Here is a 16,541-nt window from a genome sequence, read left to right as displayed (position 1 = left end):
CATTTAGGTGGAATACGAAAGGACCTTTGAGTGAGTCAGTTTCACATGAGATGAAGACTTTGACACTGCTGGGTGTTTACTTTGTGGTTTTAAATTCAATGGCCCTCGTATGCTCATTCAGTGAGAGGCTGATTAATTTAACAGAGGGAAAGTCTAGAGTACAGAAGGGTTTACGGGAACTTTCCGGAGCTGAGCTTTGCTTTAATCCAAACAACTTATAGTTGCTGGAGCAATAATGGTGTAAAACTTCACTCTCCACCAAACTGTCCCAGAATCAGTCGTCCATTCCCAGTCTAGGATGATGCAGGAGTGGCTCGACCCTTTTGGGCGCCTTCAGGAAAGTTCACTAATAAAATACACCCCCCCACCCCATAATGAAACGTATGGTTTGATCCCAGTCTATTAATGAATGGCTTTAGGTGATCGTGGTAAATCTACGCCTTTAAATGGCAGCAAGCTCTGGGCGTTGCATCTTGTGCTCAGGTGTTAAAAAAGGTTGGCAACACAAAAGCCTTCAAGATTTAAAGGTTTTGAATTAAAGCCCCTGCGGATCAACCTGAAACCAAATGAGAGCACATCATGGTAAACACCACATGTACAAATACAAATGTTATGGCAATTTTAGCAGCAATAACAAATCAAAAAAGTGTATCAAAAGAAGACACTGTGTGCTGAAAGCAGGTAACAGAGGGATGGACGCTCGTTGTCCCACGACAACCAGCTTCACCCACACACGAACAATACTACTCATTGAAATGTACTCGACACAACTAGCACTGAAACATACGGGACAAGAAACAAAAACACAAAGACAATGGAAATATAGTGGCACAGTTTCCAGGCAAAGTGCAGGGATTTTGTCAGGCTGACACCATTATGGCCTTAAATCTACTCCCTACTGGCGACAACCAGCAGGTCTGACAAGAGGTGGGGAAAATGCGGCCGACAGAAGAGCTGAACACAAAAACGTAAGAACAGCGATTCTCGTGCTGTGTAGGCCTGAACGCCTGCAGCTCATTGGCAAACTGATGGATTACACAGAGCGAAGTGACAACTCATAATGGTCACAGCACCTCGACAGCGTCTCTGACAAAATATATCTCAGCTGCACAAACAACTGGGAGAAAGGAAAACACCTGGTAATTTTGTGTACAGACTGGTTTTAACAATCCAAATTGTGCTTTTTTTCCTAATAACAGTGTAGACATGTAGGAGCATCAACACTGCAACCAAGTTAGTGTCTTTCAGCGCGTCCAGGACGACGGGCTGGATTTGGTCAAATAGTTCCTCTTTACATCTGTACAATAAAGTATTTCCAGCTTATTTGAACAGTGTACGAACATGAAGAACATGCTAAACTACTGTAAGGCAGAAAGCAGGTTCAAGTCTCCCTTGTAAGTTTGGTGGGTGTTTTTTTTTGTTCTTTCTTCCTTCTTTTTGCTGGAAATGTGACGAAACCTAAATATTATCCATTCTTTATTCTAGCCCTGATAAATAAAACATAGCCTAGATCTATGAACATTTTCAACTAGCGTTTTAGGGAAGGAAAGGGTTAAAATCACAAGTATTTCAGTTTTAAATCCTACACAGTGCCTACTTGGGACGAAAACAACTCGATTATAAAAACAAAGATAAACCCAAAAAAACAGGCTATTAAAGGTGTGAAATAACGGCGCACAGTTTAGTGGAAGAGAGGTGTGAACATCTGGGTGCACAGACCTGTCTTAAGAAAAAAAAATAAAGGCTAATTCTTTTGGTGTGGCTCAGTTTGTTTTGTTTCCTGTTCGCTTCACAAAATATGCTAAGTTAATTTTAATTAGCAAAACCCTTTTTTAAAATGTATATATCCGACCCTAGATCTCAGATGTTTGTCGTAAAGATCTGCTTCACAAGGGCTTTGTAATCTGAAGGCTCAAAAGGTTTCTCCTCGCTTTAACGTGGACAGAAAGAAGGACAGAAGTTAAACACCTCCCTAGTTGTTGTTCGTTTCAACGCTAAACACTCTGAAGTTTGTCGGGGTCCGCTCAGAAGCTCGCACATTCGTGTGCAACAGCAACACCTACAAGTTTGTTCCCACAGAAGAATTATGGAAAAGGCTTTTTCCTGGCTGAGCACCACCTCCCCCCCACTGAAGTCCTCTTTATAGGCCAACCAGGATAGACGTGGTGGGGTTTTTTAAGATTGGGAGGTTGGTGGTGTTGCAGTGCCGCAGGCAGTGACAGCCATGCTCAGCGGGTAGAGTGGAGGAGAATAGACAGAAGAGGATCAATGTCTGTTGACTGAATCACTGGGGTTTGTGTCCCTGTTTTCCCCACCCGTGGTAACTCAACACCCCCGTGCTGCTCCCTCGACCCCCTTCCTGATCGCCACGCTTGGGGAAGGGGTGTGGAACCATCAATCAACACTTCTGGGCCTCCACTGGAGACATGGCGATATAGGAGCCGTTCTTCGTCGGCTGGTTGGCTGCCTTTTCCGTCGAGTCGTCTGGTTTGTCGCTGACCGGCGTGTAAGCCGTGTCGTCTTTCGCCGTCTGAGAGGGAAGAGCCGGTGAAACAAAGTCAATACAAGACAAGAAATGGAAAATGTCCCAATAATAATAATAATAATAATAATAATAATAATAATAATAATAATAATTCAGAGAAACATTAAAACTCGAGTAAATGTTTTGATTAAAATGTTCACAGAAAACCACAAAATAAATAACAGATCTGCGTGTGCTCAAGTTAAGACAAAAACCACCACATAAAATAAGATAATGAATTACAGAGAAAGCAAACATAAATAAATGTCATGATGCATAAAGGCAATTAAAAATAATCAGAAATGATGGATAACAAACTAAAAACAAATTATAAACAAGGCAAAACTCAAGACTTACAGCAAAAGAATGAAAAGCTTCATTAAAATCAATACGTTTTACTTCATTCTATAAAAACAGAAAAGGGAAAAAAACGGGGGTTAAAACAGAAAATTAAAAATCAGAGCATGGTTAATACAATACATCACATTGCAATAAAGCACATTTCAACATTTTGACAAAGATAAACTTAAAGATTAAAGCTTGGATTTAGATTTAAGCAGTTTTGGAATCGAACACCAAAAAGCTAACCTGTTCTGTCCAAAAAGGTAATAAACCCAAATACTAGAAGCACAAATGAAGATTTTATCTTGCACATTTTATTTAAAAACAAAAGATTAATAGGTATCCGAGTTTTTTATTTTATTTTTTTACACCCATAAAGAACTTATGTTTGTAGACTAGCTTAGCGATCGCTACACACTCAGTATACAGACACCAAAGTGGATTTAATTTTTATTTTACTCCCAATAAGGCACGACATGTTTCTTAAACATATTCCCTTTTGGACTGTGAATAACAAGAACTACTGATGTAACCTCAGAGTGGTGAGGCCACAGTTCAACCCCACAGATTTTTCACTACAGGAGATAAGGACGAGTGTGTACTACACATCATCCTTGGGTTACTCTAGTTCAACAACCTGCAGATAAACCAGCGCATCGCTAAAAAAGAAGCTAAGACCCATTTCCTGAATGTGTCAAATAGTTAGAAAACATTCAGCATGAAAAGAACCGACAGCAGCCCAAATGAACAAACATTGTTTTGATCCAGAATAATAGAAAACCGCTCATGCTGGCTTCGTTGCACATTAATCTTGTGATGTTAGTTAGCATGTGCATGACTTTGGTTAAAACGTGCAGCAGCTGGTGCAGGAAATTGTAAAACATGCAAAAACCCAGTCAAAACCTTAAACCTAGTTTACTGCGACATGTGACTATCATCAGGCTACCGAACTACTGTCAGTGGGCAGAATAAACCTAAGTAACTAAGGATTAATTTAAAGCTCAGTGGGAAGTGAAAGCGCTGCACCCCACCTTCTTCTGGCGGTTTCGGCAGAACAAGACGACGAGCACCAGTAGCAGGATGATGCCCATTCCCACTATAAGCAAGGGGAAGTTGGACACAACAGTCACGATGAGCAGCAGCTGCCTCATCTGTACTGCCGACTCATCATCAATAGTTGCGGTCTGCGGTCGGGGAGAGAAGAGCGTATCGATACGTGGTTCATTTAAGATTACTGGGAGGAAAAAAATAAACTGAGCTGAGGAGCACCCACCTCATTGACGAACATGATGGGGAAAATGGTTTCGTTGATGTGCTTCGTTTTGCTGAAGGACAGAAAAAAAAAAAAACCCAAAGAGGTCAGAAAACATCTGGCACAACATGTGGACCAAATGTCGACAGTGTGGCAACAGCGAAGTGGGTCGGAGTTCAGCGAACTTACGGGAAGCCTGGGACTCTCTTCAGAATGACATTGAGCTGAGCTCTCTTACAGGCACGAATGGGAACCCCTGTGGTCTGGAAGGGAATAAGAAAGATGATCTTTACAATCAGAAACTTTTCACACACAAAACTCACATTCTTAAGTAGTAATACTTTAATAACGCAGCCTGTATTAAAAAATAAAATGGCTACCATACCTATAGATTGAATTTAACATTAAATCTTAATGTATTTTGACCAAAACAACTAAACCACTGGGTATAAATCATGTTTTTTTTTTTTTAGATAAGTCAAACAGATCAAAGTTCAACACTGGTTCTAATCTGTGATGCTACTAAAAAAAAAAAAAAAAAAAAAAAAGTGCTGTACCGGCTGCAGGTCCAGGTACGTCTCATGCTCTTCCTCGTTGGGGTTGAGCCCGTCGACAGCATTAATGTACGCAGGGTCCGCCTGATAAAAGTGGGGGAAGGACACGACGATGGGAGCGCCTGGATACAAATGAGAAAACGCACGTGTGAGGTGTGTTTATGTCTCAAGACAACTTAGAATAAACAACAAGGGTCAAAAATAGATTAAAGAGGAGATGCGAGACATAAACCACCGGACTGTGCAGCGTCTTATCAAGTAAACACACGGCCGTTATCTGCAAGTGATAGTGTGCAGATGACAGAAGAATGTGGGTGTCCCGTTTTGAGCTTCATAAACGGCCAGAATAAAAACAAAAAAAAACAAAAAAAAACAGGAAACTTTACACTACAAGCTTAATTCTGCAACGGGGTTCGTATTTTCAAACCTGAAGTGGACAATGTTACCGTCTCGTTCTTCTAAACAAAAATCGCTCAACATAAATGAGCCTATTTACAACACAAAAGTTGCACCATGAAGGCATCACTCGGCTTGGAAACAAAACTAATAAATAAATAATGTTAAAAGATTTTTATATAAATTCCTTGAGTCTACAAATCATTCATAAAAAAAAATACATAAAATTGTACTCCCCAGGAATGAATAACAGCTGGAAGTAATAAATTAACTTTAGAAAGTCCAGTGAAGACCAGCAGTCTGAAGAACTGAGATGCAAACCATGTAAACCAATATATGTCCAGGTGCCAGACTAACGTGTGTTAAAAGGAGAGTTTAGCAAAGATTTGGTTATTCAAATTTTATGTAAAGTTCTTTTTGCTTCGTTTTGAAATGGTTAGGAGATATATATAAAATACAAAAACAATGACTTATAGTACAGATAACTTGTGTAGCTACTGTCCCAACAAAACCCAAACCAGATGTTTTGACCCCAATCTACATGTGTCATATTTTTACTAGTTTCCTTAAGAACAAAACTCTTATTCAATAAATAAACCACACGTTTTATTTTAAAACTAATCTGCAATGAAAGAATAAGTTTAAAAGTGGACTTGTAAATCTATCAAACGTTTTTGCTTTATTATTTTTTTTAAACAAAAACCTCACACCCAGTTTCAGAATGAGATTTCGCAGCAGGGCTCGATGCTGATTGGCCGTCAGTAAAGCGTCACAAGAAAATCCTACCAATCAGACGAGGTTTTCCTCGTGTGAAATGAGAGGAAGTGAAGCTGACGAACCAGAACAAGTTAAAAGATTCAAAACCAAACTTGGCCTTAAACACTCACATTTGGTGGAATAAAAGTTCAAATATAAGATTTTAGGTAAACGGAACTAAAAAGCCACAGTAGCCATCATCTTCTGGCTTCATAAATCACGCAGAGAAGAGATTACTTTATTAGAGCAATCTGACTCCACTCGATGACCACCATAAAAATCCTTCATAACCTCCACAATCAGGACAGTTAATCATTGAACGGCTGCTGAGTAAAACCTGACGTGCTCAGAAATGTCAGATATAAACCAGGAGGACGAGGTCACTGACCAAAAGGATCTTATCTTTTTGGGAAGAGGTGCAAACAGAAGAAACTGTGTCATGAGGCTGATCAAAGGGGGTGATGGGTAACTGGGCCAGAACAAAGAGGAGGGTCATACCATCTCGACAAACGCTGACTTTAAGCACGCCGGTGCCGAGGCAGTCTCCCGCCGGCACACAGAAGCCAGCATTGGTGGGGTTGTCTTTGGGGTTCATGAGGACGTCATTGGGGGGCGCGAAGCGGTATGCCTGGATTCCCTTCACCTCCACATCCTTCACATACGCCAAATGAATAGATCTGAAGAAAAAAAAACAGCGAGAACGCTTACACTTAAAGCAAGCAGCTTGTGAATCCTTCAAACCACCTGAGCCTGATGCATCATGTGCAGAAAGAGAAAGAGTAATAAACCCTGGTATGTGCAGGACAAACTCTCCCTCGTGGTTTTACTCGATTCTCAGCCTTATCATGTGTTGTAAAAGGATGTTCTTATCAGTGAATTAGCTGCGTGAATGACTCAACTGCCATTTCCTACCATAAACTTCTTTGGAAGTCCTTGTCCTCTCCACTGTGACAGAATGCTGCGACTGTAAACAAATCCCCCCCCCCCCCAAAAAAAACACATCACGCATACCGGCAGAGATCTGCAGCAAAGATGTATAGCAGCTCGTTCCTGTTGATCAGCGGGTGGAAGACCGCGCCGTCCGTCCCGTTGATCATGTTGCTCTGATTTGAAGACCACCACGACATTTTCCTGTAAAGAGTCCAGAGGTTAATGTTGGAAAACAGTAGAAAGGAACAGCCTCAAATTTAGTTAAAAATAATCACATAATTGATTAGAAGTGATTATCAGATTGGGATTCCACACACACACAAAAAAGGAAAATTATTATTTTCATGCGCCGTTTACCTGCCAATTACTTTTTCAGTTGGCATATTCATTAAAATTTCAGTCAAAAATATTTTTTAATGCTCACGACATTCCCCCTACACTTCATCTAACAAAAAGTCAAACATCTACAATAGTTTTTATAAATCACAATTCAAAAGCTGAATCAAAGTACTTAACATTTTTTTATTAAAACTGACTAAAATAAAATCCAAGATTACTAAAACGGTGTTAAATGGTGCAGCTCTAGTTAACAGTTCTCCACAGAAGCAGAAGTCTAATATAATTTATACTTTTTTCTTACTTTATTCAACAAACATTTACAACTTCTTTGATGCATTTTGGGTCTGGAGCGTACTGGAAAAAATAAAAATACTGTTCGACTTAATTTAGTTGAAACCAATTTCACTACAGAACTGGTTTCAACTCGCTCTTGTCGACTGAAGTCAATTGTGCACTTTGACTCGCTTTGGGTATTCAAATATCCATTTTGCAATCTTGTTCTACCTAAAAGCCACGGAGCAAAGAGTTTCTCCTTTTGGATGCAGGTTGTGTAACAAAGTGCATTTGGCTATAGTGAACAGAGAGAAGCAGGAGTAAGGAGCTGATAAAAAACAGTTTCACGTTATTCAGGACAGCACGAATGCAGCGGAGTCCAAATCTCATGTCACAGACAGATTGGTTGACACAACTTTACCTGAGGCCATTCCACGTGTCGATCTTCCCATAATCCAGGTAGTTCTGCTCACCGGTGTGGAAAACAAACTCTCCTTCATGAGTGCCGTTTTTCTGTGGAAAACAGACAAAGATCAGGAAACTCTCAGAAATGGCGCTTATGCCTGACAGAAGGAAAAAAAATAAAACTGCCTTATATTTTTTCACCAACAAACAGCCTTTAAGAGTAGAAATACCAGTTTTCACATTAATGGGTCATACGGAGAGACTACAGTTACAATCACCATAAGCTTTTGTCAAAAATGATCAATCCTCTCTGGACAATATGGTAAAAAAGTGTGTGCTGTTTATTTTGATGCTTCTGGATTTGGTTTAATGATACTTGACAGAAAAGTATATGAGAACAAACAAATTTTATTCCATTTTTGCAAAAACGAGGAATCTGAATATTTTCTGTGGACCAACAGGTCTGTCTTTGTGATCCTAAATGTTGCAGTAAACATGATTACGCTGCTGCTTGTGACAGGCCGCAGATGTTCCTCTATTAACAGGAAGCAAGAATACCTTCCATCAGCATTGAGGCAGCGTCACTTCTTAGGTGACATTACAACGAACTTCCCTTTTATCGTTTTGGCAACATGTCAATAAAACAAGGGTTTTGCACTAAGAAAAATAAAATATAAAATCCTCGCTGCAACCAGGCTCACCTTCCACATCAGCCCGAAGTATTCATCCACTTCAGGTTTCATGGAGTGAATCTTTGTCATGAGCGGGTCTTTGAAGCCCCACAGAATCTCGTCGACAGTGCGGGTCATGAAAAGGTCTACGCCAATGCCGCTCAGGTACAGGGAGACCATGCTTCGAAGGAAGAAGGAGTAGGAGTTCAGCTCGTTCATGACCGCCTAACAAAAACAAACGGTGAAAAAGAAAAAAAAAGGTTAAGCAGCTTCCATCACATAAAACAACGTCTGAAAATGTCACGAGACAATGGCATGAGGCGTGTTGGAGGAAAAACAGTGTTGGAAGAAACAATAAACAGCCTGTCAAATCTAAAGACAATGCAGCACAGACATCCGTCTCACCACAAGTGGAATGTTGATGGTTCTGACGATGTCGACCTTGGGGTCGCCGGCGGATTTCTCGGGCACAAAGACAAAAGTTTTGGGGTTCAGGGCATAAACTTTGGTCCCGTTCTCCACAAAAGTTACATTTTCTCGTGGCCTGTACTCCCTGGTGCAGACAGAACATTGATCAGTTTTGTCCTTGGGTCTTAGAAATAGAGTTTCCATTCACACGAGCCTTACCTGTACGTATACGGGCCAATCTGTTTGACAGATGCCTTCCCTCCTGCCAGGAACACCTCGGGATTGGTGATATTGAAGAAGTAATACTCCATGTAAACAGGAGGAGGAGGATTCTTCCATGACTCAAAAACTCTACTCTTCTCCGTCAATGTAAGTTCCTGTCAAAGAAAAACAAGTTCAGACTGAGAAACATTACGACATCCCCCAAAATGTCTGCATTATTATTGACCAAGAAAGTGATGGTAACGACACCAGGTTCCCAGTTACTGTGGGCTTTTTATAAGCCATTCACAATTCAGAAGAGCAGCACTTTTCAGTGATGAGCTGGTGCCTGGCTAAGACTTGAACCCAAAAGGGCCGCAGAGAAAAGTCCGTCAGAGCACACCGCACCATGTTGCAAGAACACAGGACAAAAGCTGCATTTAGAAGCAGTAAACACCAAATTACGTAAAGAGTGACAGGACAGCACACGTTTAGAACATTACGCCAAAACAACTAAGCAAAGTTGCAAAATTTCACTTGTTCAAATTACTTTCAAGTAGAGACGCACACTATTAGAAAAACTTACGATACAAGAAGTCAACAATTAAATGATAACTGTGATAAGCCCATGCTGCTCACCATGTTGCATTATTGGTGCTCGGCATGCGTCTTGGATCTTTTAGCGTGCCGTTTGTCACACATCTTAGTGTATACCTTCGATCCTTATATACCGTTTCTATTCACACTTTACATTTTTGTTATTGTTGGGTGTAACTGGGACCCTGTGTACATAATTTTGTTCCACCTCATGTACCACATGTGGTGAGAATGACAAACCTACTTGAACTTGATATCATCTAAAAAAAAAAAATATCAAAGCGGAGAGTCTATAGAACGCGTGTCAAACTCGAGGCCCGGGGGCCAAATGTGGCCCTTGTTGACATCTTATCTTTTTGCACTTTATTTTTTTTTCAGTAATCTTTGATTATGATGTCACAAGTGAAACAGTTAATGTCAAATGAGACCAATCAAACTCTTTTTGAGGAACCTGCAACCAAGAAAAGATGTTGGGTATCCAACTTGAGTTCATGTAGACTCTGAAACCGGCCCTTAGTTTGAAAAAGGTTTTAATTTTGGCCCCTTTTGTAAGAGAGTTTTGACACCCCTGCTATAGAAGGTTATTCAACTAGCGGCCCAGGGGCCAAATCAGGCTCACAGGTGAGCTCAGTTCAACACCAATGGGTTCATTTTTAAACAAAACTAGATTTTAAACCATAAAACAAAACTTACTTAATGACAATAACTGCTGGATGCTGAGCCCCTGAGCTCTTGGCTTTCAGGAACTGTGGCACTCTGAGCAATTTAGATGAACAGCCCTAGTTAGGATTGATCAAATATTTTGCAGAACATGAATTAATGGCCTACGATTTATTGAAGTCCATGTTCTGATGCTGCTACGACAATAAATGTAGAATGTGCAGCCCTACTTTCAAGATGGTTTTGCTTTGATCGTGTCAATAACACAAGCATGGAAAATAAGTAGTGATTAAAAAAAAAAAAAAAAACCTGGTTCCCACATGTCTGAACATGAGGAACTGGTCTGTTTTACCAGCAGCGCTCAGGTGTGGAAGAAGAGATCACAACATGACTCAAAGTGTTTAACGACCTGAAAAGGATCAAACTATTTCAGGGATATTTTTAAAACTTGGGAAAAACGTCCCACTTCCCATCATGAAGTTGGAGTTCCTGAAATCCCTCTGCTCTCCAGAGCGGTGCACTTTAGAGAAGCCATACATTGTCTTCTGTGTGCTTTCAGACTCTTACAGCTGACAAAATATAGAATGGGGTGTGCCTAACGCTTCCCGTTTGTGTTACCACTTCCAGCATTCAAAAGAATTGTTTTTTTACTCGTTTTACTTTTGTGCCTTGTATATTTTTAGCTTTAGGAAAGTTCTTTAGAGGTTAAAAGATCAGAATACAGCCACCATCAGTTTACAAAAAAGGTCAAATAGAGGATTCACATCTGCTGAAATAAGAAAACCGGTAAATTAATTTGATTTAAATCTGCTGTACTAAATTAACCCTCTTTACCAAGAGAGTCTGAACGGTTTGTGGATGGACAAGCAAAACAGAAAAATTACATCATCAAATGACATCTTGTTTAGTCTTAAACTGGACAACTCTCAAAGATGATAAGATAAAAAGACAAAACCTGAAAAGCAGAGTCTTTAGTGAATATTCAAGACTGGTTTAAAATGACTGAACACGCTGTTTTAGTTTGACATCACAGCTCTGAAACAGCTTCTCCAGAAATCTCATCTACAAGGAGCCAGAGGTATTTAAAGAAGTGTGACCCCCTCGAGTCTTGATGAGTCTGCTTCTTAATTAAAAGCTGAAATGAAACCAAGACAAGGCGTGGAGAGAGGGTGATCAGCCGATAAACTGGAACATCTGAGAAAAACACAGTAATGTAGTTCCTTTTTCTTAAAAAAAAAAAATTAAAAAGCAAATCTTTCTGGTTTTGAACGTTGTCTGGTTGATCTTTAGAAGCTGAATGTGTGACTACACGGTAGCCTGCATTTGCAAACCTTGAACAAAAGTTATTTTAAAAACACCTTTGGCCAGGTTAAATGGCATTTATCCTAGAACATAAAAAAATAAAATGTTGTTCCTCCAACAAAAAGCCAGCGTTCTCAAACGACTGAATGAAAAGCTGAAATAAACAGTTTGTGGCATGACAAGATTCTCGTTTGATCAACTGAAGTTAAAAAAAAAATTACTCGTTTTAAAAATCTGTGGGTGCATTTTTAATTAAAGCAGACTTCAGATGAATGACCTTATCCTTAAAGAGATTACACTTCAGTGAAAAGTCTTCACTTCCAAACATGCCTGCAGGGAGTGGCGTGAGTGGGTGTGCGTTTTTTCCTCTTCAGTTTGTCATACGAGCCGAAGAACTCGCGTTTGGCTAAAGCAGGAAAAACAAGGAATTATTGCTCTCTGGCAAAAAGCGTGCCCTCAAGGCCAAGATTGTTAGACTTTTGTACGTCCCTCCACGCCCGCACAAGTGTCCTGGAGCTGCTCTGCATGGGTTGAATAGCCACATCTGGCATACAACTGGACCGATTTTTTTTAGAGTCCATTCAAAACGTTTGGCTCAACCTAATTCAATGGAAGGCTGCACAAAAAGAGGATTATCCGTGATGTGTCATTTCATGTAATCGCCAGCTGCATCAAATCCCCTGGTGAGCAACTTTGGCCTAACTCTCTAGATTTGGGTCTCCTGGGATGCTGCCCTGATTTGGACCTACATTTCATCCCACTGTGTCAGCGGGGCAGATGTGTGCAGGACTTTTTGGACAGCGTCTCAAGCTTTTATTTGGACCCGTTTCTGTCCCTTTGATGAACTTCCTGAAGAAGCAGGAACAAGCTGATGCTTTGAACTGGCAGTGGTGAAACAAGTACAATCCAACACGATACATGTTAGGAAAAGAGGAATGCGAGGCATTTTAAAGGGCAGTAATTCTGCAGGGATGTGTCAGCTGCCAACAACCCCACCCCACTCCATCACCCACACGCTGTCCCAAACTGCAACAACAAGCAGACATTCTGCTTTTAGAAAGACCCAATGTCAAATTAGACTGACACCATTCCTGTGAATACACCGAAACACTGTGGTACAACTTAAAATGAGTCAGCGGGGACAGTGCTGCATGCCGAGGCATTTTCAAGAGCCAAGCTACAAAAACACAACATTCACCTTTGGGGAAATGATTGCAGCTTTGGCTGCTGATGGCTCGAGTTGACTCAAAGTTGGATGTGAGAGTCAGGACTCCAGTCCCAAAGACCTCTGCACACCTCACCCAGACATCTACCAGAACCTCCTACAAATGAAGCCTGCATCCATATATTAAAAGTGCCACAGCATTTATTAGTTTTAAAACAACCAAGAAAAAAGCAGGTGAGGTTTGAACTGCAGTTTAGGTTTAGAAAACGCCATTCAATTAGGTGAGACTCACCTGGGTGCCATATATTCATAATTGCCCCTCAAGTGTGGGAGTTTCTGGGGATTTCTTTCACTTTCCATTCATTAGGTTTTCCTGAGCTGACAAAAACAAAATCCGCCCTAAACAGAAAAGTGAATCATGTGGACCGAATTGAGGCTGTAAGGACACAAAACCCGACAAAAACCGGATGAAAAGCAGCTAAACGGAATTACTTTATCCCTGAATCCGCATCACCGCGGATGAACACTTCCAACGTTTAAAACTGTCGGTTGTAAAGCAGCCGAGAAGCACAAAAAACGTTAAAAATGTCGAGTTTGATTCATGTGGTTCGGCTTACCTGTTTTAACCGGCTGTGGATCATCGTTTGGAAGACTTGAGCCACCACCAGGGCGATCCCCACTATCAGGAGGTGAGCGCAGACGATGCCGGTGGCGTAAATGGCACAGGATCTCCGCGTCATGATGCCAATGAAAAAACACAAAAAAAACTTCACTGAAGTCGACGATAACTTCTCCCCCCTCTAAAAAAAATAATTATCTAAGGATGAAGATGAAAAGATGCTGGACCGGTGAAGCCTCGGTGTTCGCCGTCTCCAGAGTAGCAGCTGTGAGGAAGAGGGTTTAAAGTTCACTCTTCACCGGAATGGCGTGGTCCTCCTCCCGGCGAGGCGGAGGAATAAAACCGTTGGCACTACTTTTAGATAAAAAAAATGGAGGGAGAGAGATAACTAAACACCCCCTGACCTGAAATGACGGAGGACCGAGCTGCTCCGAGGCGGAGGTGAAATGAGCCAGCAGCTCTCAGCACTTCCAGGGGTAGAAGAAGAGGAGCAGCCCCACTCCTCCTCCTCCTCCTCCTCTTCGCATAATGAAGCCGGTGAGGCGGAAAGGAAGCGGCGTTAGGGAGGCTGCATGGGCGGTGAGGGGCAGCGTAAAGAGAAATAAAAGTCAGTGTTTGCCTTTATTTAACTTGTCACTATGGAATTAATGAACACAAAACGTGTTTTATTAAGATTTCTTTTTTTTGTGCATGCTCATCCAGTTGAACTGAAACTGGCACAGTAGCCTCATAACTGCAGTGTTGCATTAGTTGTTGACGCTAATAAATATAGTTAGCGTCGCACCTGGCGGCTCTCGTGCCCTTGCCGGGAGGAAGGAGGGTTTTACTGCACATGTGGAGGACATTTATTTGAATTTTCGTTCTTTACCATTTAAACACCCTACTCCTTTCATCTCCCCCACGCGGCGCTCGTAGAATGTGCAGAGACAGCAGGGTTTCCGTTAGCTTTTATACGAGAGGGGGAGGGAAACCGCTAACTCGCGACTCCTTAAATAAGCACCACGCGCACATGAATAATGTGGCATTCGAACGACCAACGGGTTTGACGCGAGCCCCCTTTGTTCTGACAGCAAGCGCCCTGATTGGCTGCTGCCCTCACGGACCATCGTCTCGCTGAGCGCTGATTGGTCAGACGGTGGTGAGAGTGATGTTGACATTCATCGTCTGATTTCAGGGCGGAGCCTGTTATAAAGGGGGAACCGAACAGCTTATGGGGCACAGCCACACACCGTGTTTCAGGGCTGAAACAGCGGGCGGAATGTGGCTGATTTTATTTATGACACGAGTTACGCTCCTCATAACATAGAACATTGACAAGCATATATCACTACATAAGAATAAGTGTTTTTAGTGAGGGATGATGATGCGATGCTCACAGGATAAATGGAAGTACAAAGTGCTGGACTTTATCATCCTGGACACATTTGATACTTTCACAAAATACATAAAAGTATGTAAAATTAGACATGATAGTTGATAACAATATCCAACAAAAAATGTAATTAATATGCACGTTTCCATATGTTACAAAAGATTTCTGATGATTTTACTGATATGCATGTGTGCATCCTAAGCATGCATGCTTTTGGACATATTTACCACTGCAAAGAAAGTTGCATGTTTTTATAAATAAAAGCAAAATAAACTGCAGCCTCACATCAACTCTTTTCCATAATCTTCATCTTCATTCAATCTCAATAATCATTCATTTCAGAAAAATTTACATTAGAGGAGAAATGTATTAATACTTATTGAAATTTCATAGTGCCCTATTTAAAAATATATTTCCACGATAAAAGCATTTACAGGTAATAACTTTATGTATCAAACCCTTTTCTTGTTTGTAATCTATTTTGTCAAACAAAAGAAACTGACAAAGACACAGGTATATTTAGTTTGTTCTGAAATGTTGCATTAACACATAATTCAGAACATCGGGTTTTTTAACAGTGTCATTGCAGGTGCATAAATCTTTTTTTTTAAATAAATGTTTGATAATTTCCTCTTTTGGTTTGCACTATAAGCAAGCTTTTTAAAGTGATGCTGTAAAAGTACAAGTATTTCATTTAAAGATCCACTTATCAGTCAGCTTCTTCAATTTACCAGACGTTTCATGGTTCTCTTGTCAGTTCTTGACAGTGACTCTGATTTCACTGCTATCTCAACAGATTAGCAGCAGGAACCTGAGTTTTTTTTTTAATGGCAAATAAATATGAACGTAGATTTGGATCCATTATTTGACACCACCTTTTGCAATAGAAATAGAGCTCGTTTAATAACATTTTAAAAAGACTGTTTTAGCTTGAAAAGCCAGCAGAAAAACACCTCAAGTGGAGGCCTCTGAATATTTTCTCATTAAAATAAAAATAATATAGTAAAATTCACATATTGTCTGTGAAGATACTTGACTCAGAGGCAATCTGAACAAAACTACACCTGCAGTTTCTTCTTTATGAGTGTGTTGCAGGGGGTCTGTTACATTTATCTGGGCTCAGTTTGGAAACCGCATGCTCAAGGTCGTCCATTCATCCATTTTCTTTACCTGGTTTAGGGTAGTGAAGTCAAAGATTGTGAAACGGGGACAAAAAGAATGGAGCTTTGCTGCTAAACACCCATTTGCTTCTGTACAGTCATGGTAAAAGCACTTTCCTACTGCATCAGATGATTGTTGATTTTTGTTTTCGCAGCAATGACAAAGATTTTTAGAGCACAAATAAAACATCACCGTGTGGAAAAATGTCAATTTGATGAAATCTTGTTGAAGCTATTTTAGAAGAGGCCAGATTAACTCAACCACCAGCTGTTCCAGTCTCATGCCTGCTACAATTAAATCCATCTCCTGCCATCACTTATTTGCAAAGTGAAGCTCGTGAGGGTTCTGGTAAAGTTTAGCTCAAACGCACCAATGTGTTAAAGTTGGGAAAGGTCAAAGGGGACATTGCTCTGGGATTCAGAGGCACTCAAAGCATTTTTACTGGTTAAAGTCTGAAACAAGACACCTGGAGCCAAAGAACCACCAACCGTTCTTGTTTACAGGCAACACCAGCTGCTTATCTTCAAGTTCGCCCAATCGGCATCGAGATGATAAGATGCCGGCGGAGCCACCGAATGGATGAAAACTTTGGCTGAACTGGTCTCTGCTCTGCG

The 16,541-nt window shown here is 40.8% G+C and overlaps 1 protein-coding gene across 2 annotated transcripts; it reads right to left on the bottom strand.

Moving 5' to 3' along the window:
- Positions 1-1,410: 1,410 nt before the first annotated feature.
- scarb2a (scavenger receptor class B, member 2a) lies at positions 1,411-13,894 on the bottom strand. 2 transcript variants are annotated; one of them, XM_037680900.1, is made up of 13 exons: positions 13,393-13,894; positions 9,070-9,227; positions 8,848-8,995; positions 8,473-8,667; positions 7,788-7,879; positions 6,836-6,955; positions 6,323-6,501; positions 4,676-4,794; positions 4,308-4,381; positions 4,140-4,191; positions 3,898-4,050; positions 2,882-2,929; positions 1,411-2,530 (listed from the first exon to the last, which is right to left on the bottom strand). In XM_037680900.1, the coding sequence occupies exons 1-13, from the start codon at positions 13,513-13,515 to the stop codon at positions 2,399-2,401; spliced, it is 1,593 nt and encodes a 530-aa protein (XP_037536828.1). In that variant the 5' UTR covers positions 13,516-13,894; the 3' UTR covers positions 1,411-2,398. The 2 variants fall into 2 exon arrangements, with proteins under 2 accessions (XP_037536828.1, XP_037536829.1); XM_037680901.1 differs by lacking the exon at positions 2,882-2,929.
- Between the last annotated feature and the right edge of the window lie 2,647 nt (positions 13,895-16,541).

This window comes from Nematolebias whitei, chromosome 8 (assembly GCF_014905685.2).
Source record: "Nematolebias whitei isolate Nwh7 chromosome 8, NemWhi1, whole genome shotgun sequence".
Classification (NCBI taxonomy): domain Eukaryota; kingdom Metazoa; phylum Chordata; class Actinopteri; order Cyprinodontiformes; family Rivulidae; genus Nematolebias; species Nematolebias whitei.
This window is presented reverse-complemented; position numbering and strand designations above follow the sequence as displayed.

Coding starts and splice junctions, on each gene's coding strand:
- scarb2a (XM_037680900.1), bottom strand. CDS start 13,515: ATGACGCGGAGATCCTGTGCCATTTACGCCACCGGCATCGTCTGCGCT. Junction 4,051..4,139: donor CCATCATGTTCGTCAATGAG/GTGGGTGCTCCT, acceptor CCCCGACCGCAG/ACCGCAACTATTGATGATGA. Junction 2,531..2,881: donor AAGCTTTTCATTCTTTTGCT/GTAAGTCTTGAG, acceptor CTTCCCTCTCAG/ACGGCGAAAGACGACACGGC.